The 25,366-nt window shown below is 34.0% G+C and overlaps 1 protein-coding gene across 4 annotated transcripts in view; it reads left to right on the top strand.

Moving 5' to 3' along the window:
- Ptpn4 (protein tyrosine phosphatase non-receptor type 4) overlaps window positions 1-25,366 on the top strand; it is a 171,741-nt gene that overhangs the window by 77,357 nt on the left and 69,018 nt on the right. For 2 of the 4 annotated variants that reach the window (XM_020184859.2, XM_020184860.2), the window contains exons 3-6: window positions 12,777-12,821; window positions 13,080-13,132; window positions 13,477-13,597; window positions 17,698-17,785. In XM_020184859.2, the coding sequence (XP_020040448.1) occupies window positions 12,777-12,821; window positions 13,080-13,132; window positions 13,477-13,597; window positions 17,698-17,785 (307 nt within the window). Of the gene's footprint in view, window positions 1-8,881; window positions 8,925-8,999; window positions 9,100-12,776; window positions 12,822-13,079; window positions 13,133-13,476; window positions 13,598-17,697; window positions 17,786-25,366 lie in introns of all 4 variants that reach the window. The other 2 variants (XM_074070542.1, XM_074070541.1) reach the window with 2 other exon arrangements.

The raw sequence follows: 25,366 nt of genomic DNA, 5'->3' as shown, positions 1-25,366 counted from the left end.
GCAAAAATTTAAAATGAGACAGGAATGCTTTAAGGAATTTTTTTAAATGTTTTGTTGTTTAGTACAGTTGTTTGCACTGTAATCCCAGTTACTCAGGAGGCAAAGATTGGGAGGTTCATGGTTTGAAGCCAGCCTGGGCAAACAGTTAGTGAGACCCATCTCACAAGTAACCTGCTGTGATGTTGCATGCCTATGATTCAAGCTATGTAGTAGGCATAGGTCAGAGGATTGAGGTCTAAGGAAGGCCTGGGCAGGCAAAATGCAAGAACCTATCAGAAAAATAACAAAAGTAAAAAAGAACTGGGACTGCGGCCCAAATGGTAGAGCACCTGCCTAGCAAGCATAAGGTCCTGTGTTCAAACTCCCAACACTACCAAAATAATAAATGAATGAATGAACATTTTAATTTGGTTGGAAGATAGAGTAGAAGAGGTGCAAGATGAGGATTGAATAGTATATGACATATTGAAGTACCTTTTAATCCATGATAAGATTATACTTACCTGAGGATTCATTTATTCAACAAACATGAGACTTGTATTTTAGATAGATCTCTCTGGCTGTATTGTAGCCAGTGACTAATAGATTTGCAAATGAAAGATAATTGGAAGATTGTTAGAACAACAAAGTTCTTATGAAAAGTAATGGTTTTGTTGGGGGAGGATGAAGAGAAGTTAAGTGCTAGAGATAACTAGGAAATAGAGTCATTAAGAATTGTTGATTTGGGTAAGGTAGAATGAGTTCATTAGGGAAAGGAATTAAACTCACTCCAGTAGCATTTTTGTAAATTCCATAGGATTTTCTACACAGATTTTCATCTCCATATGTGGTAAGTTGCATTGATTTTCAAATTTAAACCTAACTTGTATTCCCAAGATAAGCCCCAGTATATACAATGGGTTGTATATTAATCTTGTATTTGAGACCTTGCTGAATTATGCTTGTAGTGGTTTTACTTTTTTCATTGATTCCCTATAATTTTCTGTGTAAATCATGTCATATGTGAATAAGGACAATTTTTTTTCTTCCTTTCCAATATTTATTCTTTTTTTTTTTTCCCCTCTATTTTTTCATTTGTTACTGCACTGGCTGAGACCATCAGGACAATGATGAATAGGAGTGATTGGACAGACTACCTTGTCTTCTTCCCTATCTTAGGAAGAAGGTGAACCCTGAAGTTACTACAAAAATAATGGTTGGCTAGGGGGTTATTAAAGAAAATTGAGTATTGGACATAATTAGGAGATAAAGTCATCAGATTTTGTGGTTCACCATCAAGTGTGCTGTTAGGTTAGCTATAGGGTTTTTTTTTAAATCCTAAATCAATGTAATTGAAGCTGATTTACATAAAATAAAATTCAACATCCACTCATAATGAAACCCTACACCAAAAAAAGAAGTTTTTCACAATGAAAAAGGATATCTACTAAACACTCTGACTAATGCATCAGGGAAATCCAAAGTAGAGCCACAATGAAATGTTAGTACACACTCACTAGAATGCTTAAAAATTCTTACAATAACAAGTGTTGGCAAGGATGTGGAACAGTAATAAGAATTGCTTATAAGAGGTGGCAAGGTTTATATAATCTCAGTGCTGTGGGCATGGGGGAGGCGCTGAGTCAGGCGATTTGTGAGCTTGAGGCCAGCCTGGGCTATGCAGTGACTTTGAAGCCAGCTTGAGCTACAAAGGAAGACCCTGTCTCGAAAAGAAAAGTTTGTAAGAATTTTAAAAGATAAAACCACTTTGGAAAATAGTTTGGCAGTTCCTTGTAAAATTAAGTACACATTTAATATATACTACCCAGGAATCCCACTTTTAGGTATTTATTCAAGAGAAATAAAGAAATCATATAAAACCTCATACACAAATATTCACAGTAGCATTTTTGGAATGTACCTTAATGTCCATTTGCAATCTAACAGAGGAAATTTGCTGCATATCTATACAGTGAAAAACACTGTGTGACTGATTCCATTTATATTAAATAGTACAACAAGAAAAACTGATACATGAGACCAGAAGCCCGGGTTGATCTTGCTGTCTGGGGCTGGGGACATTTTGCAAAGGGACACTGGGAACATGTTCAAGTGGTAGAAATATTTTGATTTTGGTGGTGGTGGTTATCTGGTTGTAATATTTCTCATACCTTAAACTATATATTGAAAACAGGTACATGTAATTCAACTGAATCCACAGTCCATATTCTGGTTCCTGTTGGGAACCACTCATTTCTTCAGGGTTCTACTTACTTCTTTTTTTCATGGGACTCTTAAATCTTTTTGTATATGCATAGTTAATCTGTGAACCAGAATTGAGATAATGTTTATTCTGGTTTTGGAACTAATCATCTATACTGAGTCCTGCCCTTTCAGGAGTTCATCCTCAGTTTTCTGGAAGTTCTGCCAGTTCTAAAATGCTGTCTTCTGACACCAGTAAGGCTGCCCCCTCCCTTATGAAAGATTTGAGCTTTCCCTCAAGCAAAAAACTGGCAGTGTATAAATCTCGCCTATTACAGCTTTTTTATTTTTCAAGAGTAGATATTATTCCTATTTCTGCCTGCATTGGGTTACTTTCCAGTGTCAGACAGTGTACACACACAGGCACCCATACTATATAAGAAATTTTAAGGATTTCTTGGAAGATTGAATCTTGATAAGGATTGGTGGGAAAAAAGTCAAGCCAGAGGAAAACTCACCAAAAGCAGGAGTGAGAAAAGGGGGACAAAGAGATTATTTGAAGATACAATGGCCAAAATTTTCCCAAAATTTGAGAAAGATATGGATGTATAAATACAAGAAACTCACCAAGCCTCCAAATAGGTTAAAAACTTTGGGAAAATGAGAGAATCATGAAAGCAGCAAGAGAGAAGTGACAGCATTACAAGAGATCTGTAATGAAATAGGTAACTTCCTAGAAACCTTACAGACCAAAGGCAGTGAGATAATACATTTAAAATATTGAAAGAAAACAGTGAATTGAAAATTCTGTATCAAACAAAACTGTCCCTCAAAAATGAGGGCAGTGCCGTGCACACCTGTTATCTCAGACCAAAGACAGGATGATCCAGAGTTCAAGGCCAGTCTGAGCCACATAGCAAGACCCTGTCTCAAAAGCAAAAGCAAACAACACCCCTCCCCCAAAAAAAAAACCCAAAAGGGAGAAGGCATTTCAGATAGAAACCCTGAGGGTGTTCATTACAACCAGACTGCTTTAAAATGCTAAAAGTAAATCCTTCAGATTAAAATAAGATACTATGCCGTAAATTAGAGCCATACAAAAGTAAATATATGAACAATTATGAAAATATTAAAATGACCCAAGCATTGTATGCACATATGAATAATAAAAAAATAAAAAAGAAAATATTATAGTAATTTTAGTTTGTTACTTCAATTTTTATTTCCTATAGGATTTAAAAGGTGTGTAAGGAATAATTATAAAATCTCTGTTAAAGGGTATATAGTATGTACCAATGTAATTTTAAATATCTACAACAGAGTTAGGGGGCAGAGCTATAAGGAGTAGTTTTTGTATCCAATTGAAGTTTAATGTAGATTGTCATAACTTTATGACGCCATATGTAATCCCCATGGTAACAACAAAGAAAATGCTATAGAATATATGCAAAAGGGAAAAAACTGAAAACTAAGTAATAAAGGGATGATAAAACTATGATTTAAAAGTATTTGCTTCCCTGTCAGTCATTTAAATGTCAATGGATTAAATTCCCAGTCTGAAGATATAGATTGGGAGGAAGGATTTAAAAAGAAGAAGAAAACAACAAAAAGCCAGGTAACTGTATTCTGTCAACAGATTCATATTTGATCTCAGGACCTACATAGGTTGGCAAGTATTTCTCCAGTATGCAGTTCCTATAATCTATATGCAGAAACACCCTCCTTTTACCAGTAAACCAAGGGAAGACTGTCTGTCACCCACGTCAAGAAACTGTTCTGCTCTGGTTCCCTGACTCTTAAAATTTCTTATTTTATTCATTTGTATATGTTAGTCTGTCATTGTTTAATGGATTATATCAAAAGCAAGCTTACAGAACCATCTTAAAACCTTTTGGGAAAAAATCATCCTATTTGGGAAAAAGAAGATACAGATGCTTCTGTAGCAAGATGGCAAACTGAATGTACATTATTGACATTTTTTACCAATTTTTTTTTATAGTACTAGAACTTGAACTCAGGGCTCTTGCTTGCACATTAATCATCTAAGTATTTTCATTTCATCTAATTTATATCTATTAATACTGTGAGTTGAATACTTCATTCTCATTTTATAGAGAAACCTGTGATACTGAGAAATGAAGTAACTTGCCAAGATCATAAAGCTATTAAATGATAGAGTGGTTCCAGGGATGTGCCATATTCAATGATTAGCAAGGAGAAAATTTGTTCAGCCTGACAGGAAAATGTTTGGGAGGGTGCTGTACTGATACAGAAGCAGTTAGCTGGATCAACCTAATACCTACACATTGGTCTTGTGGAAAGCAGTTAGCAGTGTCATCAGTGTGAGTACTTGGAGAGGTCAGCCAATGGTCCCAGCAGGTTGGTGATACCCAGTGAAATGAGAAAAACCCCTTTGCCCAGGAGACTAGCTGTTACAAACTAGTGGCCAGCTATTAGAGTCAAACTATATATCCTGTGTCCTCCCTACAAGTAGATGGACATATAAAATGTTCACACAGAATCTTACAAGGAATTTCATATAAAAATAAGTATTTATAAAAGTAGACACCAGCATTTAAGGAAAGTGAACACTATGAAATAGATGGACCTGAGTGATCTGTAAAGATGGAAAAATAGTGCCAGACTTGGGATTAATAATGAGATGATGTAAATTTTTACATATAAATTGAATTGAACATTAGTAAGTGTTTAATAATATTAATATGAACAAAGAAAAGGACGAGTTTATGTGGCATGACTAGAGGGGATATTGCATTCATACACGTAATCAATGAGCAGTTTGGAAATTTAAAATATAATTGCCACAATTTAAAAATTCACTAGTTTTAGAATAGAATAGAATAGATTGCATCTTTTTCAAATGGAATCTTTCCAGCCACATGGGAAATTTCATACTACATTTTGTTAAATACAAAAATTAACTTGCTGGTATGAAATAGTGTGTAAAGAAGGGATTCACTGAAGACAATAGAATGCAAAATTGGTTTTGAGAAGATTAGAAGCAGAGCCTCATGCCAAAGTAGAAACTCTTTTAGGAACTGATAACAGATGATGATGAAATACTATTTCTCATTAGCTATTAATAATGACTAGATATTAATATTTCCTAATAAGGTGCACTTTAAATTCACATATATTGCATTGCAGATAATTAATCTTTTTTTTTCTTATAGCACAGTACTCTAATCAAGACAGCATTTCTTGGCACAGTGAAGTATAGTCTGTGACCACTGGTGGTTATATAATTTCAGTGTGCCCCTATATAAGAACAAAGATGGAGAATTTATAATACATATTTCCAAGATGTGACAAAACATATCCTGTAAGAAATTCCATTCATAGATATGTACCCAAGACTTGAAAACATGTCTACACACAACATTTGTATTCAGATGTTCATAGCAGCATTATTCATAATTGCTAAAAGTAGAAACAACTCTGTGATGTCTTATCAAGTGATGAATAGGTAAACTGAAACTGACATGTCTATACAATGAAGTATTATTCAGCAATAAAAGGAATGACATACCACTGCTCATTCACTGAGGATGACAGCACTTTTTAAAAGCTCATGTTGCTAGGCAGAGTGTCTTATAGTTCCAGCTACTTGGGATGCTAAAGCAGGAGAATCACTCGAGTTTAGGAGTTCAAGGGCAAACTGGGCAACATAACAAGATCTTGACTCAAAAATGCATGAAAATGTGAAGAAATTAAATCCTTTACATACTGGTGGAGGGTCTACAGAAAGGTGCAGTCATTGTAGAAAAACTTTTGGCAGTTCCTCAAAAAGTTAAATACAGTTGCCATATGACCCGGTAGTACTACTTTCAATGTATATACCCAAGAGAATTGAAAACATATATTAACACAAAAACTTGTGCATAGGTGTTCATAGGAGTATTATTCATAATAGCAACAAAAAACGGTAAAAACTCATCAGCCATTAAAAAAAAGGGAGCATTGTTACATATTGCAACATTGTTACATGCTATAACATTGTTACATTCTACAGCATGGATGAACCTGGAAGACAGTATGCTAAGTGAAAGCAAAAACCACAAAGGCCACCTACTGTGTTATTCTCATATGAAATTCAAAATAGGCAAACCCATAAGGCAGCAGTAGCTTAGTAGTTCCCAAGGGCTCTGGGGAGGAGCATAATGGGACTGATTGCTAATTGGTATAAGATTTCTTTTTTGGGGTGATAAAAGTTCTCTGGAATTGGGTAATGGTGATGGTCACACAATGTAGTGAATACAGTAGAGTATGCCTAAATGTGCCTTTTCTAATGGCACACTTTATATGGTATGTGAAATACGTCTAAATGAAAAATGCTATATGAAAAGTAATGCTGGGTCTATGTACATATGCATTTTATATTTTGATAAATGTTGCCAAGTTGTCCTTCATTGAAAAGGTACAATTTACACTCTTACAAACTATGTATGAAAGTGCCTGTTTTTCTCACATTCTTGGTATAGTGGCATGTGATTCCAAAAATTTAGCTTTTGCTGTAATGTTACTGTTAAAGCTAATAATCTATCCTGGTGTGTAGTGAGACCCTGTATAAAACAAAGAAAGGAAGGAAAGAAGGGAGGGAGAGAGAGCAAGGAAGAATTCATATACTTCAATGCCATTTATATTTTCTTAATTGTGAATTTCTGTTCTTATCCATTGTGTGTGTCTTTTTCTTATTGATGTGTAGAGCTTCTTTGTGTTACATTTTTCCTAGTTTTTCTTTCAACTTAATGATGTGTTTTTACTGTGAATGTTATAGTGTTGTTCCATCTAGTGATCTAAACTACAAACCTAAATCCTATCTCATTGAGATCATTGATGAGGGCTTGTAAGATTCTCTGTGCTTATTGTTGTTCTCCTACATCAGCCTGACACATGTATTTGTGTATGCAAATGTATTTATATTTCTCATTACCAGTATTTTTTATCTTGAAAGACAACTGAATGAAGAAGTCATTTCAGGCTTTAGATTAGGTCATCTCAAATTTTGATTTTAGACATCCATTAAAGTAAATGTAGTTTATGAGTTTTCCTAAAAAATGTGAAGAAAAAAATAAGTGATGTAATGGATAGGTGGATGAGTAGATAAATGAGTAGTAGAGAGGGTCAACAAATGTGTTAAAAGAGGTGAAAACAAGCTTGTTTATTGGCAATGAAATAGATACTCATCATCCCCAACTGCTGACTCACTCAACAGGTCCAGATAGTCTTTTTTTATATACATATCATGTGTCCTGTGTTAGGTGCTAACTGTTCTGTGTTGACTAAAAGCAGACGGAGTGAAAAAGACAGTCAATAAAAAGGAAAAATTAACATAATTGAGAGTGGTATAAAAGAATAGCTGGTTTATAGAAAATAACTGAGTAACTGGGAGCTGTGTGACATACTTTTGGTACAGTGGTCATTGGAGGCCTTCCTGAGGAAGTAAAATTCAAGTTAATGAAGAGGAAGGAGAAAGCCCTAGGAAAGCTAGAAGGACATGTTATGAAAGGGAAGCTTGAAATTGAGGGCCCTAACGTGGCATCTTTGAGAAACAGAAAAGAGGCTGCTATGGCTGGAACTTAAGAATTTGAGGTGGAAGAGGTAAGAAGAGACCATTCTGGCCACAGTAAGGATTTTGAATCTTGAACTTGGAAACTATCAAAAGGTATTAAGCAAAGAGTGACATCAAGTTGATGTTTTAAAAAAGGCCACTGTAGCTGAATGGAGGATGGAGAGGAGTGGTTAGAAAAGAAACCGAGAGAGCAGTTAAAGAGGCTATGGCCAGAGCCTAGGCCAGAGATATATGGTAGCAGAGTAGATGGAGAAAAACTGGATTTGATGTGTTAACTATTACAGGTAATGGAGAGGAAAGAGTCATGGATTACTTTCAGCTGTTTGTCATTAAAGTCTAATGGAGCTAGGTCATTGTTAGAGCACTTGCCCTGAATACACAAGGTCCTAAGTGTGATCCCCAGCACCACCAAAAAAAAGAAAAAAAAAGTATTTATTTGCTTTGCATGGAATCAAACATGGAGAGAGGAGTTAGATTTATACACAGGTGATACACAACACAGCTATATAGCGCTTTGAAAACACTACCACATTTAATACCACATTTTTGGTTAGCGTTTTTAGCTGAAATATGTTCACAGTTGAAATATTTTCTGAATTCAATTATGATTTTCTGTAAGTAAAGCCTAACTGATATTAAAATCCTCATGCACAAAAAGCAGTCCTTTCCCAAACAAAACATTATCTCAGGGGCTTTAAGGAATAGGGTAGAAATTTTCTCTTAAAGAATAAATTTTCAAGTTCTATAGTTAAGATTGTGTCTGAATGAGAATATAATGCCCAACATTTTAATAAAAGGTGAAAAGAATTTTTTAAAGTTCCCAGATAAAATAACTTACAGAAGTAACTTCAGATTGCTGTACTTGTTATTACTGTATTGTTATATAATTTGATGGGAAATCAAAATCTTAAAGCTACCACAAATACGTAAAGTTAAATTCTCACTTAATTTTGTTGTAGTTGATATAATTTAATGCATTTTCTTTCTACCTGGCACTTTTCCAAAAGCAATTTTTAGTGTTAATTTTCAAATGGAACAGATTTATAAGAACTGATACATTAGGTCCTCAAAAAAAAAAAAAGAAATCTTTTCTCTTTTGTTTTCCAGAGGTGGCTGGATCCAAACAAACCAATAAGGAAGCAGCTAAAGAGTGAGCAAACATATTTACTTGATGTTTTGCAAATTACCTTATAAAGTAAAGGATTAATACAATCTGATTAATTAGAACTGCTTCTATCAATTCTAGGAGGATCTCCTTACAGTTTGAACTTTAGAGTCAAATTTTTTGTAAGTGACCCCAACAAGTTACAAGAAGAGTATACAAGGTGGGTTTATGGAGCATATTTCTCTTGAGAACATTATCAAAACTAAAATATAAAAATTTGAAATGAGCAAAAATAAATTACCTACTGTAATTCTGAGTTTCCCATCCAGAACACAGACTAAGTTGTGGATGTTCCAAGATAGCCATTGCCTTCCCTTTTGGATGACTAGGATGACTTTTAGGGATTAAAACTTAGAACTTCAGGGGTGTCCCATCTAGCCACAAGCAGCCTCTTGAGCCATACAAATACTAAATTTTTCTACTTGTGAACAATATTTAAGAAGCACTGCTGTAATTAAATGAGGTAATCAGAAACATTGGAACTATCTAATGGATGATATATGGTGAGAATTTGCAATGTTTTTTAATCTAAAAGCATATTCTATATGTTACTTTCTTTTCATTTAGGAGAATATAGAATTTCTAAAATATATAACCATCATGTTCAGTCACTAGGTACCTTTTTTTCTCTATATTTTTAATCTTTGGTTCCAAAGAAAGCATACTAGGCTTTATAAATGTTGTAGGGAGTATACTAGCATGTTCTGGCCTTTACATGCCCACTTCACTGCCCATTTTAATTCTAAGCTTATGTTACTGTCTAATTTTGTTGTCATTTTTACTTGACAAGATGTACAGGAATGATCCAGATGAACATTTTGATAGTGTTCTTGAATGTTAGATGAAATGTTTAGTGTAGAAATAAGAAAGACTGACAATGTTATGACTGTCATTATTAAAAATACCTGAATGAGAGCCCTGTACATTGCTTGAAAGATAGAATTAGTAATTAGTTAAAAAAAAAAAAGATAGAATAAAGAATTAGCGTACTTTACCTTCTGTAAAATTCTCAGATATAAAAATAGGGCCATGACTATTCAGATTTACTCCAATTATATATTAGAGTGGAGAAGCAAAACAATAAAGATACTCAGTTAGCCTAAGATGCCATTTCTCAGTTATTTGTAAAGTTTTCAATACTAAACCATGTAAGAAGAATTAGACTGAAATTCTTGAGAGTCCTTTTCTGTTTATTTGTTGGAAAGGGGGTGGGTAGTACTTTTTTAAAAATGTGAAAACTCAGGAATTTAGCCTCTGAGTTGGGCAGTCCTAATACTTGTAACCAGTAGTAGAATCCAAGCTAATTTATTTGAAGAAACAATGTTGTTTCATATGAATACCCTTTGATTTAGTATTGTAGCCCTTAGTCAAGTTTCATTGTTGTTATATAATTAAACAAGGTCTTTTATCATAATAAGTAATTCTCAGTATAATAAGAAGTTCTCTAATTTTCTGTGACCTCCAAGGAAACTACTCTGAATTAATGAAAACTTGAGTTCTAAGCAAAATTTGAGTTATAAAGCAGTATTAAATGCATTTTATTTCTAAGTACATATAATAATTTTAAATCAAGTAACAAAATATTCCATAGTATATGTTTTAGGAAATCATGCTTTTAAATGTGTAAGAAATATTTGTAATTATAATAACGATGTAACATTGGATTTCCAACATGTTTAATATTTATGGTAAGTTTGTTAATATATGCAGCTAAAATATTGTCATTTACATCCAGGTTCATAATTTTCTTCTCACCAAAAACTATCTAAATTTCTTAGTAGAATTCCTTATGTTGATTCTTTTACAGCCTATGTTAAATAGATATATCTGAAAGAACTTCTTAAAGTTACTGAAATCAAGTTTGACAGTAGTTGAGAATTAGCTTGTGCTCAGTCCATCAATCTAGATTATCTTCGTTTTTATTAGAAATTACGTTTTAGTTCACAATTCTTTTTAATGGAATGTTGTAGGAGCCTATAACTGGTGCAGTTTGGTAAATTGTGGTACGTGGCTACTTTTAACTGTCATAGTGTACAACAGTTGAGAAAGCTGTAAACAATACTAATTAGTCACACCCCTAGATACTCTGATTTAATAGTTCTCACATGGTACCTGAATGTAGGCACGCTCCCCAGGTGATTCCAGTACGTAGCCAGGATTAAGAACTACTCTTTTAAGACTTTAGTGCTTGGGTAGCCTTAATATGATCATATTAGAAGCAAGGACACCCTCAGCCACAGCCTCCAAATATTCAGGATTAGTTTAGACCCTGCATATCAGGAAATCTGCTATCTCTCTTTATTTTGAGGTAACTATTTTGAATAAATGGGAAAAAAGGTTGGAGTGCAACAGGCTTCCAACAGGGTAAATGTATTGGGAAGTGTCAGCATCATTAGAATTGAATTTTTCCAATTTTTAAGGACATGTACACTAGGCAAGTGGTATTACATTTTACAAATGTAGAAACTAAGGCTCAGCCAAATATTAGTTTGTTCAAGATCAAAGGCTAGTTTAGCCTACTAATTGAGTTCTGGTTTCCACTCTAATAATTCTGCCTGGTTAAATGAGTATGTAAGTTAAATTCAGCAAGTATAGGTATTATTTGTGTAGGATATACAATATTATATCAAGGATATATTGACCTTTAAATCCTAATATAAGATTGTTTTTCCACCAAGACCTCTGCTGTCCCTCCTTTTTTTTTTTTTTTTTTTTTTTTTTCCTGGTTCTAGGAATTGAAACCAGGGCTACAGACTTTAAGCAAGAACTCTAGCATTGAGTAACATTTCACCTGATCTTTAACTTTTAATCATGAAACCAAGTAGTCCGGATAGAAATATACTGTCTTGGATTAAATAGATAATATTTATAATATACATTAGGCCTCACAGGGAATTTATGTACATCATTAATACACATGAATATTTCATTTTCTGAAAACCTTAATTACACTCATTGGTAATTTGAATGTTGTCATGGAGCTAGTTAATGACAAGCCAAAATAGAATTTCTAGTGAATTTTGACTCTTGGAATATGTACTTTTTTTTTACCTTTGATGAAATAAATGTCTTAAAAACTATCTGTTTAATCATTTAAAACCAAAACATTTGTTTTTCTGCCAGTGTTACTCAGCACAGGTGACTTTGCCCAGAAATTGATAAGTGAATGGCTTGCCCACTAGCAGGGACAGAAGAACAATGCCATCTTAGCTGTTTTGTCACAGGATACTTTTGGTTTTAAAGGAAACTGGTTACTTAACAATTTTAATGATACTTGAGCAGTACTAAGAAAAGGAATTTAGGTTATTTTTCTTGTCAAAGAGTACTTTATTAACTCAAATGGAAGTGAACAGTTGTTGTGGTTTTACCGTAAGTCTAATGATAAAATGATCAACAATTATGCCTGTCCTCACAGCTGACTTCCTGTCTCAGGCAAGGATGATTTTCTTTTAACTGGTTTCTGTTATGTTATTCTCAGTTCTCCCATGTGTCTGATGTTCAAGTTTTCTATGCTTCTCAGTTCTACTTTCTGTATATGCCAATCCTCAGAATATTTCTCCACAATCTTCTTGGTCTTGTAATTCTTAAAAATCTTAAAAGTCTTATAATAGAAACATACATTCAATGTACAAAATTTCATATACCAAAGAATTTTAAAGATTTGTGTTAATGAATTTATGAAAGCTTATTTTTAAAATGTGTGCTAATGTGTACATGTGCTGATCTTACATGTGCTAATATGTATATTGTAAAAGCAAATATTTAAATATTTATTTAGTGTTGTTTCTTAGGACTAAAATTGCTATAATTCCAGTAATGCTTTTCTCCTCCTTAAAGGTACCAGTATTTTTTGCAAATTAAACAAGACATTCTGACTGGAAGGTGAGCTACTTTTAATTTTTTAATAATACACTTTTTAAATACCTTTAATTCTGTATTAAAGTAATTCATGATTGCAAACAAGTGTCTATCAAAAGATGATTGCATGTACTGTGGATTCCTTTTATTAGATGAATTCATTTCTTAATTAAAATTAAGTCACATAGAAACTTCAGATGTGAATAGTATAACATAAATCACAGCACTTTTGAAATTATTATGTTTAAACTTGGGTTTGTATTTTCTGTTTTGTTTTATTAGATTGCCTTGTCCTTCTAATACTGCTGCCCTTTTAGCTTCATTTGCTGTTCAATGTAAGTATCAGCCCACTGTTAGGTCAAATAGTGTACAATTTTGTGCCTGTATTGGTAGTACTCTGCCTTTAATGCAGGAACTCTTTACACATGTCACTGTACAGAAAATAGAAACTGTAAAGAAAAATGTCCAATTTGTTTATAGTTACTTTGATTCTTGAAACAGGTTTCCTCTGAAATTGTCTGAGACTTAGAAGAATGTTAAATGAATCATTGCAACTTGCATGACTGCATTAGAAGCATAAATATTTTGCTTCCAGAAATATATTAGAGTTAATGACGTTGTTTTAGAATATAATTATTGAAATGTTTATTAAAGTATGAGTTTTCCTTTTTATTATTAGCTGAACTTGGCGACTACAATCAATCAGAAAATTTGCCAGGCTACCTCTCAGATTATTCTTTCATTCCTAGTCAACCTCAAGAGTTTGAAAAGGAAGTTGCAAAATTACATCAGCAACATATGTAAGGATTTATTTTGTTCACTACTTATTTGGTAAACCACTTATTGGCATCCTTTCCAGAAAAATGTTTTAAATTATTTTTGATTTTATTGTTGTTTTTACTTAATATAGAATACTTACCATTATATAAAATTGTTATAAAGAAATGTAGGTGATCTATATTAAAAGTATATAACATTTCATAAAATATATATGGCTTATTTTCATTTCTGTTAAGAACCACAAAGATATATATAAACAGAAAATGATTTGCTATTATATAAAATTGTCAGTTCTTTAAGAAAGAATTTTAGAATATTAATCATGTGTTCCAATATTAACATCAATGTATTTGATAATTACCTTTGTTTTCAGCTATATGAAAGGAGTTGATTCTATTTGGTAATGAATCAAGAGGAGAAAATAAACTTCATGAAATGCTAAATTAATTTTAAAAATTCCTTTAAAAACAGTAGCATTTTTTCATTCACAACAGTACTCAACTGTTTTTTTTGTGAGTCTTAACTTTCTGTGACTTTTTAAAAAAAGATACTTATTTTGAATAAAAAGTAATATTAGTTCAAAATTAGTTTTGCTTAAAACTGAAACTAGATCCATGTATATCACCCTATACCAAGATTAACTCAAAATGGATCAAGGATCTTAATATCAGACCCCAAACTCTTAAGTTGATACAAGAAAGAGTAGGAAATACTCTGGAGTTAGTAGGTATAGGTAAGAACTTTCTCAATGAAACCCCAGCAGCACAGCAACTAAGAGATAGCATAGATAAATGGGACCTCATAAAACTAAAAAGCTTCTGTTCATCAAAAGAAATGGTCTCTAAACTGAAGAGAACACCCACAGAGTGGGAGAAAATATTTGCCAATTATACATCAGACAAAGGACTGATAACCAGAATATACAGGGAACTTAAAAAACTAAATTCTCCCAAAACTAATGAACCAATAAAGAAATGGGCATGTGAACTAAACAGAACTTTCTCAAAAGAAGAAATTCAAATGGCCAGAAAACACATGAAAAAATGCTCACCATCTCTAGCAATAAAGGAAATGCAAATTAAAACCACACTAAGATTCCACCTCACCCCTGTTAGAATAGCCATCATCAGCAACACCACCAACGACAGGTGTTGGCGAGGATGCGGGGAAAAAGGAACCCTCTTACACTGTTGGTGGGAATGTAGACTAGTACAATCACTCTGGAAAAAAATTTGGAGGCTACTTAAAAAGCTGGACATCGATCTACCATTTGATCCAGCAATACCACTCTTGGGGATATACCCAAAAGACTGTTACTCCAGAGGCACCTGCACATCCATGTTTATTGCGGCACTATTCACAATAGCCAAGTTATGGAAACAGCCAAGATGCCCCAGCACTGACGAATGGATTAAGAAAATGTGGTATCTATACACAATGGAATTTTATGCAGCCATGAAGAAGAACGAAATGTTATCATTCGCCGGTAAATGGATGGAATTGGAGAACATCATTCTGAGTGAGGTTAGCCTGGCTCAAAAGACCAAAAATCGTATGTTCTCCCTCATATGTGGACATTAGATCAAGGGCAAACACAACAAGGGGATTGGACTTTGAGCACATGATAAAAGCGAGAGCACACAAGGGAGGGGTGAGGATAGGTAAGACACCTAAAAAACTAGCTAGCATTTGTTGCCCTTAATGCAGAGAAACTAAAGCAGATACCTTAAAGCAACTGAGGCCAATAGGAAAAGGGGACCAGGAACTAGAGAAAAGGTTAGATTAAAAAGAATTAACCTAGAAGGTAACACCCATGCACAGGAAATCAATGTGAGTCAATGCCCTGTATAGCTATCCGTATCTCAACCAGCAAAACCCCTTGTTCCTTCCTATTATTGCTTATACTCTCTCTACAACAAAATTAGAGATAAGGGCAAAATAGTTTCTGCTGGGTATTGAGGGGGGGAGCGGGAGGGGGTGGAGTGGGTGGTAAGGGAGGGGGTGGGGGCAGGGGGGAGAAATAAACCAAGCCTTGTATGCACATATGAATAATAAAAGAAAAATGAAAAAAAAATTAGTTTTGCTTTAACATGTGATTCAGAACACTCCTGAAAGAATTGCTAAGAGTTTGAACTAGACAGTCAAATTGCCTGGTTTAAATATCTGGTAAGGTTACTTACTATCTTAGGACTTTGACCAAATTGTTCTATGTTTTTGCTTCTCTATTTCTTAATATGCAAGTTGCGTTTGATAAAAGTATCTCTGAAGTTATTTTAAGTCTTCAGTGAGATTTTGTACATAATGGTGACTAGCCACATGGTAGACAATAAAGAAATACTAGCTCTTATTAAGAAAAAACTCCCTTTCATTTGGTGATAGCCTAGTGTCTAAAACAAGTTGGCAAACTAGTTGCCTTGGGCCAAAAATGATGTGTATGTGTGTCTGTCTGTCTGTCTATCTTTTTTGAAGGTGGTGCTGGGGTTCAAACCCAGAGCCTTGCAGGTGCTAGGCAAGTGTTCTGCTGAGCTGTACCCCCCCCATATATATATTTAAATGGTTAAAAAAAATCAAAAGAAGATCATTTTGTAGCATGTGAAATTTTATGAAATTCAGTGTGCATAAATAAACATTTACTGGAACACAGTCGTCTTCATATGTTTAGATGTTGCCTGTTGCTGCTTTCACACAATGGCAGAGCTAAGTAGTTGCTACAGAAACCATCTGTCCTGAAAGCCTAAAATATTTACTATCTAGCCCTTTCCAGTAAAAGATTGGCTGACCCTTTGTCTAAAATAGACTAATGACTTAAGAATTTTAATAATCCAAATGTGGCAAGGGTGGTGTTTTTCTACAAAAGAAAATCCTTTATAATGAAAGTTCTATATACAGAATTTTGAATGGAGTTGGGGTATAAATCAGATTTTAAATTTACCAATAATGAAAAGTCTCTTACATAAGGAAAAGATTTGTACATTTAACTAGAGGTCCATTATATATTTTTATGATGTTTAAAGAACCTATTTCATCAGCTCTATATACAAAGAAAAACAGAGGTATCCAGTTTAAGTGGAGGCCTATGTATTTAATTTAATCAAACCTTATAGAAAAGAGAATTATACCTGCATTTATTTTTATTTATTTATTTTGGAGAATCACATTTGTTACGATCCTACATTGTCAGGTTATTGACTCCCTCTTCTGTATCATTAATGAACAGAAGGCTGATGTCTTTGCCTTTATACTCTTCTGCTTTTATTTTGCTATACTTCGATAATAGCAGATAAATAAGGTTATTAGAACTATGTATGAAACAAATTTAATCTGTTTTTAAAGACTTCACATTTAGAGATTATAGTTCTTGATCTTGCGTTCTTAAGAATCATTAGGGAACTTGAGTCTCAACAGTTTGGACCTCAGCCCCTCTGTAGAACTGTATTTCTGCAACCATCTGTGATGAAAGAACAGTTCTTTCTCCAGTCATTATTATATTATTTATATTTTGAAATATGTAATAAAAATGAGTTACTAGAAAAATAAGATGAAGCTATAAAGACATAAGACATAAAAAAAAAAGTCCTATTTTTTTCACTCTTGGATTCAAATGACACAAAATTATCCTGCCCAACTGCTGTAGAAGTCTCTGACATGCATTTTTGTACTTGGAAATCAATACCTATATATACACTGCACTCTGAAAAGCATTGTTCTGGAGGTCACCTTAGAATCTGCATGTTTAAAAGTACTTGTGTAATTTAATTTTGGTATGATGTTTGAACCATGTTCTGAAAAGTTATGTTTTAAAGTTGTATCTGAAAATAAGTGACTTTGTTAAAGCCATAAAACCAGCTAAGGGTTTTTAAAATTTGCTATATTCTTATTTTTCTGGAAAATAAGAAAACATCTGGAACACAAATGTTTTGAATTATTGGAAGTTTTCTACTAAACTTCCAATAATTCAAAAATAAGTTCTACTAAATACTAAATAAGTTAGATGTTACAATACAAAAAAATGGTATTTTGTAAAAGATTTAGACTATACTTGGTCATTGTTCCACATAAACTTTTTCTAATTTGTCCATATTTGCAATGGATCTAATGATTGACCTATTGATGTTTACAGAGGCTCATCTCCTGCAGAAGCAGAATTTAATTACCTGAACACAGCACGTACCTTAGAACTCTATGGAGTTGAATTCCACTATGCAAGGGTAAGTAAAGAAAACTTACTTTGATATTGTTGAATTAGGCTTCACTACTCAGTATCAGAAATTTTTAAATCTCTATATGTACAAAGCTGGAGATTGAACCACGGGTTTCATTCATGTTAGGCACTGTTGCTTTGACCATATTTGTAAATGGCTACCCTTCATTTGTGACTATGTTCCTTCTTGTGATTTCTTTATCACTAGGTTAAATTCATTTAGAAAAACCTTGAGTGTAACTATTCTCAGTGAAGTTACAGACTATACATTTTTTTTTAGTGAAGGAGGAGGGGCAGTTCTGGGGTTTGAACTCAGGGCCTCATGCTTGCTACGTATGTGCACTTGAGCTATGCTGCTAGCTTTTAAGGGTTTATATTCTTTTGGGGTGAATTGTTGAACCTAATAAGGATATCAGCCTGAAAGGGAATTGAAGGACCAGAATTTTCTTTAGGTAAATATTTTGAATTTATTACCATATGCAGATACATACAGATATAGAGGCAGTTTAGTATTCAGTGTTCTGTTCTGCATGATGTTTTTATCTTTTAGAGCCTCATTGACTGTTAGTTGTTCCCCTCCCCCTTTATTGTTGTGCTGGGTGGGGGCACATTGTGACATTTACAAAGGTTCTTACAATGTATTAAACATATCATACTTGAATTCACCTCCTCCATTGCTCTCCTTTATCCCCCCCATTCCAGTAATAGTTTCAACAGGTATCATTTTTGTATTTACATACATGTGTACACGTTTTTTACACAGTCGTCACCCTCCTACCCCCTTTCCCTACCACCTTCCCCTCCCACTGGTGCCAATTCGTGCCCCCTTCCCCCAACCTGTTCTGCCCTTCCATTTTCCAATTTTGTAAAAGAAAAAAGATGAAAGATAAAAAGAACATGACATTTTAGTTTGCTGGAAATAAAGGTAGTTACACAGGGAAATTCCTTGTGATATTTCCATGTGTATTTGTATTATATCCCCAAATGATTTATCGTTTCTAATTTTTTTCATTCTACCTAAGTCCCTTTCTTATGGTGGTTCAGCCAATTTAAGATTTCTATATTCATTATTGTATAAAGAGTATATCAACTATATTCAAGTTCTTAGTTTTCTTTTACCCATGACCTCCCATTAGTGTGACCAGTGTTTCACAATATTGCTGCATTTGTATTAGGTCTATAGTCCACATATGAGAGAGCATGTGGCTTTTGGCCTTCTGAGCCTGGCTAACTTCACTTAAGATGGTGTTCTTCAGTTCTGTCCATTTACCTGCGAATGACCAAATTTCATTCTTTGTGGCTGAATAAAATTCCAGTGTATGTGATACCACATTTTCTTAGTCCATTCATCAGTACTGGGGCATCTTAGCTGTTTCCATAGCTTAGCTATTGTGAATAGTGCTGCAATAAACATGGGTGTACAGGTGCCTTTGTTGTAAACTGACTCACATTCCTTTGGGTATATTCCTAAGAGTGGTATTGCTGGATTATATGACAGTTCTATTTTTAGTGTTTTAAGTAACTATTTTCTACAGTGGCTGTACTAGCTTATATTCCCACCAGCAGTGTATGAGGGTTCCTTTTTCCCTGCATTCTCACCAACATTTGTTATTTGTGTTCTTGATGGTAGCTGTTCTAACAGGAGTGAGGTGAAATCTTTATGTGGTTTTGATTTGCATTTCATTTATGGCCAGGGTAAAGCCAAGATGAATATTTTTTCATGTGTTTTTTAGCCATTTGGACTTCTTCCTTTGAAAAGGTTCTCTATTCAGTTCATGTGCCCATTTCTTCATTGAGTCATTGATTTTGAGGTAGTTTAGCTTTTTTGAGCTCCCTCTATATTCTGTTTATCAGACTCTTATCTGATGTATAGCTAGCAAAGATTTTCTCCCATTCTGTGGGTAACCTCTTCAATTTAGAAACCATTCATTTTGTTGTGCAGAAGCTTTTTAATTTCATATAGTCCGATTTGTCAATCCTTTTTCTTAGTTGCAGAGCCAATTTGTTCTTATGTTTCACAAAGCTGTGGTAGTCTCCTTCAGCAGACCGAGTGACTCAATTCCTTGAATGATTGTATCTTCTAATTCTAAGTGTTTGTGATCTGGAAATCTGTTTGATTCTCCTTACTTATTTGGGGTTTACTATTTTGACATAGTTTTCTCCAAAATGCATTGTAATAGTATTTGTGCAGTTAGATTCTGGTTTTTTATTACAATAAAATTTACAACTGATGAAATTTTAAATATGCAAATTTAAAGAGTATTGGACTTTGAAATGACAAAGCTAGATAAATTTTATGTAATTTACCACAGTGTTATTTATTGATTTGATTAAGTTAAGGTACTTTGTTTATTTGAATGATTAGATTGTAAAACAATTCTCAGAGACCCCTAAATGTAGGTACCAATATAAAGGAATTTAAGACTTGAATGGTCAAGCCACGCTGCAGTGACTCATGCCTGTAATCCTAGCTGCTTGAGAGGCAAAGATCAGGAGAGATTAGATCAATCAACTATTGCCAGCCAGGCTAGTAGTTCATGAGACCCTATCTCAAAAATACCCAACACAAAAATGGGTTGGTGGAGTAGCTCAAGTGGTAGAGTGCCTGCCTAGCAAGGATGAGGCTCTGAGTTCAAACCCCTATACCACAAAATTAAATAAATGAAAATAAAATAAAATTTAAATGATCAAAGTTATTTAGAAACATTTTGTGCACCCACAAAACAAGGAGCCAGGGTTGGGGCACATGTTTGTCATCCCACTACCCAGGAATCAAGATTTGGAGGCCAACCTGACTTCATAGTGACACCCTGTCTTAGAAAAGGAAAAAAAAATTAGGAAAAGCTGTTTTTCCTGTATATAGATACTAAGACATTAAGAAGAGCATGTTCAAATACTGAGTAAACATGAAAGGAAATTTAGTGGCATCGAGAACAAAAGGACAGATGGTAGATGAGGGAAGAACACAAAGAGAAGACTTAAGTTTTAATCGAATGTCCAAACAAGAGTGTATTTGAAATAATACTTTATTTTGACAAGCAAGGTAAGATGTTTTCTGTTTGCCTTCAAGTGGAACCAAGTTATTTATCTCAAACTCTTAAGATTCAACTAAGTCTTTACAACATCCAATGTGTGGAACTATGCTGTGCCTTCCACAACATTGGCCTTGAGGATTACTTAGTGAGCAAAGCATCATATTATCTCTGCCCTCATGGAACTCACAGTGTAAGGGGGAGTGAGATACAGAACATGTATTAAAGATTAAGTATGTGAGGACATGAAGGGAAAATTACAGAACACTATGGTATCATACAGCAGAAACATATAACCCAGCCCAGGAACAGAGGGTAGGTTGAGAAAGCCTTCTTAGAAGAAGTATATTTATTTCAACTGTAAGAATGAGTAAGAGTTTACCAAGAGAATGATTTTCACTATAGAGAGCCATCAGCATGAATCAAGAGAGAATATGACATATTTGAAAACATAAAAATATTTACTGTGACTAGAAGACTATTTGAATAATGGAATAGAGAATTATAGAAAAGTGGAAATAAGTGAAAACTTCAGGATAAAAAGAAATGGAAAAAAAGATTTATGGGGAGAGAACAGAGGGGTATTATTTTTAAAATATAGTGAATTGATTTTTTTGGTATTTAGTTCATGATTTTAATACATGTATGGCTTTTCATAACAACTACCACCATCAGAATACAGAGCAGTTTCATTACCTCAGTTCACCTTTCACTTACCCTGATCTTTGACAACCACTTTGTGTGTCTGACCCAGTAGTTTTGTCTTTTCCCAAATGTCTTATAAATAAGTCCTATAGTATATAACCTTTTGAAACTGGCTTTTTTCACTTACAACAGTACATTTGAGATTTATCCAAATTATCCTGTTTCAGTATTTCACTCCTTTTAATTGCTGAGTACTATCCCATTGCATGGATATACTATGATTTGTTTGTCCATTCATCCAATGAAAGACATTTGGGTTGCTTCCAGGATTTTTTTTGGTGGGATTTTTTTTTTGTGTTTATTTTTGTTTTCTAATTAATAGAGGTACTACAGACGTTCATGTACATGTTTTTAGTGACTTTAAATTTCATTTCTCTAGGGTAAGTCAGAGTAGAATTGCTGGGTCATATTGTAGGTTTAACTTCATGTGAAACTGCCAAACTGTTTTCCTAGAGTGATTATACTGCTTTGCATTGCCGTCAGCAATGCTGTCAGGTCTCACATCCTTTTCAACATGTTATTGGTTATTGTCGTGTGTGTGTGTGTGTGTTTTACTAAGGTTTGACCTCAGGATCTAGAGCTTACTAGGCAGCTGCAAGCTACATACCATGCCCATTTTGCTTTAGTTTTTTTTCAGATAAGGTCTCGTACTTTTTGCCCCATGTCAGCCTCAGATCATGTTCCTGCCTCTGCCTGCCAAGTGCTGCGATCATAGGTGTGCACCACCACACCTGGCTAAGCTTTTCTGTTAGGTGTGTTTATCATATCATAGCATTCCACTACTGACTAATGATGTCAAACATCATATCTTTTGTGATTAATGTCTCTTCCATGTTTTGCTGTTTTTAAATTTGAATGTTTCTTTTCTTCCTAAATGCTAGACACCCTTTTTAGAGTTTTACGTATATTAATCTTATTTAATCCCTGAAACAATCCTGTGAGAAAGGAATATTATTATTTCTACTTTATAGGTAAGGAGAATTTGAGGCACAGAGAAGTTAATTTACCTGACCCTATGACCTCTTTTCTGTATTTAAGAACCAACTTACACCTTCTTTCTAAAACCTCATTTTAAACCTGCATATATTTGAAGACTTTTTGACAGATTGGGTAGAATAATCAAATAATTTAAAAATGTAGTCTGGAATAGAAAAAAGAATCTCTTCTATCAGAAAAGAGATATATATACAACTTCCTCTATGTCACACAACAGTATTCAAATTGTCCAATAATTTTCCAAAATTCTTTTTTGTGCTTTCACTTGTCTAGGCATAGCATTGTTTTTGTCAGCCATCTTTCTGTATTAAATATGTTTATGGAAATATCAGTAGATGCTTGATTGCATTTCACTGAATAAATTGTTCACATTTACATACTCTGTAGGCATGCAAACGTTTCTTTAGTCTTTAATGAATGTATGGGCCTAACGCCTTTATGCATTTCTTCATTAAAAATATAAAGACATGGAAATTTTAAACTAATGGTGTATGGGAAAAGAGTATAAAGGTAAAAGAATATATTTTCAACATATATAACAAAAAAGTTTAAATTTTATAAAGAGCTCCCACAAAGGAAAACTTTCAAAAGTACAATTAGAAATTTAGGAAAAACAGATAAAGACATTTCACAGGGAAGATAAGATTGAGCAACATTATGTAATTGTCATCACTGATGGTACAAAACAGTGATGAAAATAACAAGATGGCAATTCTTACCAGATTTGCAAAAAAAATCAAAGGTTTAAAAATACTGATTATTGGCCTGTAGGAAAGTGAACATGACACATTGAAATATAAATTGGCATAGCCTACTTTGGATAGTAAATATTAGTATGAATTAATCTGTGATCATTTAATTTTTCAATTTTATCCTTAAAAAGTCCTTTTTAAGACTTTTTTAAGATAGAATACACCCCAAAGTGTTAATGGTTGCCTCTTTGAGTGAGGTAAGGAGAAGTAGGGAAGGTGAGAAGTAGTGCTCTTTAGTTGGTATTTGTATGTTTTGTTTTGTTGGTTGCTTTTGTTTTTATGTTTGGTGCTGGGGCTGGAACAGAGGTTCTTGAATATGCTAAGCATGTATTGTACCACTGAACTAGAACCCAGTTAGTTCTATATTGTTTTGAAACTGTTTTATAATTACAAATAATTAAGAGAATTATTTTGACAGCCACTCCATACCACTTAACATTAATGTTGTTCCTAATCACAATAATACTTAGTAAGTTTTAGTTATCATACTCTTAATATGATGATAGAGAGGTGGGGATTTCAGTAGCCTTAGATAATTAGTACCCGTAAGAGCAGTAGTATCCAAAGAAAAGCAGGAGAGGGGAGAGTCCATATACTTCAGGGGAAAGCAAAAGGAACAATTGGCGTATGGATTGAAAATATTACAACATCTATTCATATTCATCATCTTAAATCTCATCCTTTTACATTGCTGTTTTAAATCTGCTATTGTAAAATAAAGTCCAGATACTGTTATGTATATCTGCGTATATTTTTGTAAGAGGAACTCAGGTCAAGCAGGAGACAGACCTGTGCCAGCTACCTTAGGAGCTCTCTTCCAATAACAACCTTCCTACATGGTAAATTTTTTTTTTTTTGGCAGTGCTAGGGTTTGAACTCGACCTCATGCTTGCTAGGCATGCATGAGCCACTCCACCAGCCCTTTTTTGTGTTGGATATTTTCAAAATAGGATCTCATGGACTGTTTGCCCGATACGGCTTCAAACCATAATCCTCCTGATCTCTGCGTACCAAGTAGCTAGGATTACAGACATGAGCCACTGGCACCTGGCCTGCGACAGTATGTTTTAATCACTCAGGTGTGCCTTCCTAGATATTATAGCTTGATCTTGATGTTTTATTTATTTAAAAATTTTTGTGCTTGCCCTTAACGCAGAGAAACTAAAGCAGATACCTTAAAGCAACTGAGGCCAATAGGAAAAGGGGAACAGGTACTAGAGAAAAGGTTAGATCAAAAAGAATTAACCTAGAAGGTAACACACACGCACAGGAAATCAATGTGAGTCAATGCCCTGTATAGCTATCCTTATCTCAACCAGCAAAAACCCTTGTTCCTTCCTATTATTGCTTATACTCTCTCTACAACAAAATTAGAAATAAGGGCAAAATAGTTTCTGCTGGGTATTGGGGGGGAGGGGGCGGAGTGGGTGGTAAGGGGGGGGTGGGGCAGGGGGGAGAAATGAACCAAGCCTTGTATGCACATATGAATAATAAAAGAAAAATGAAAAAAAATTTTTTTTGTGCTTTTTAAGTAGATAATTTTAAATCTCTTTTAATCTATAGGTTCACCCTTTTTCCCTTATTCTTCCTCAAAATTTACCTCATAAAGAACTGGATCAATTTACCTGTAGTTTCTTACAATCCGGGTTTTACTTAATTCACAATGCAGTTCAGCATAATATTCTGTCCTCTATATTTCTTACAGAGTGTCAGCTTGATCTAGAGGCATGATCAGATTCAGAATTGATCTTTTTGTTTTGTTCTTTTTTCCAAAGGTGGCTTGATTTTGTTCTTTTTTTATACTAAGAGTCATTTATGCTCAATGCCTAGATCCATTATTCACTTGAGCCTGAAAAGTAGACCCTGTTTATATCTTTTGATTTTTATTTGTTCACTGGAATGATTTTTTAAGAAGTCATTCCCTTCTTTTACTGTTCAAAGGGAAAGGCATGGAAAATGTTTGATTCTTCCTTTTATATATCCAGTTTTCAGGGTAATGAATATAAGCTCATAGAGGAAATATTTTTGATAGAATTCCATACTTATACCTATTTACCCTTTTAAAGCTCAAGCTGTCCCATCTTGGTCACTGTGGGAGCTCTT

This window comes from Castor canadensis, chromosome 4 (assembly GCF_047511655.1).
Source record: "Castor canadensis chromosome 4, mCasCan1.hap1v2, whole genome shotgun sequence".
Classification (NCBI taxonomy): Eukaryota; Metazoa; Chordata; class Mammalia; order Rodentia; family Castoridae; genus Castor; species Castor canadensis.
This window is presented reverse-complemented; position numbering and strand designations above follow the sequence as displayed.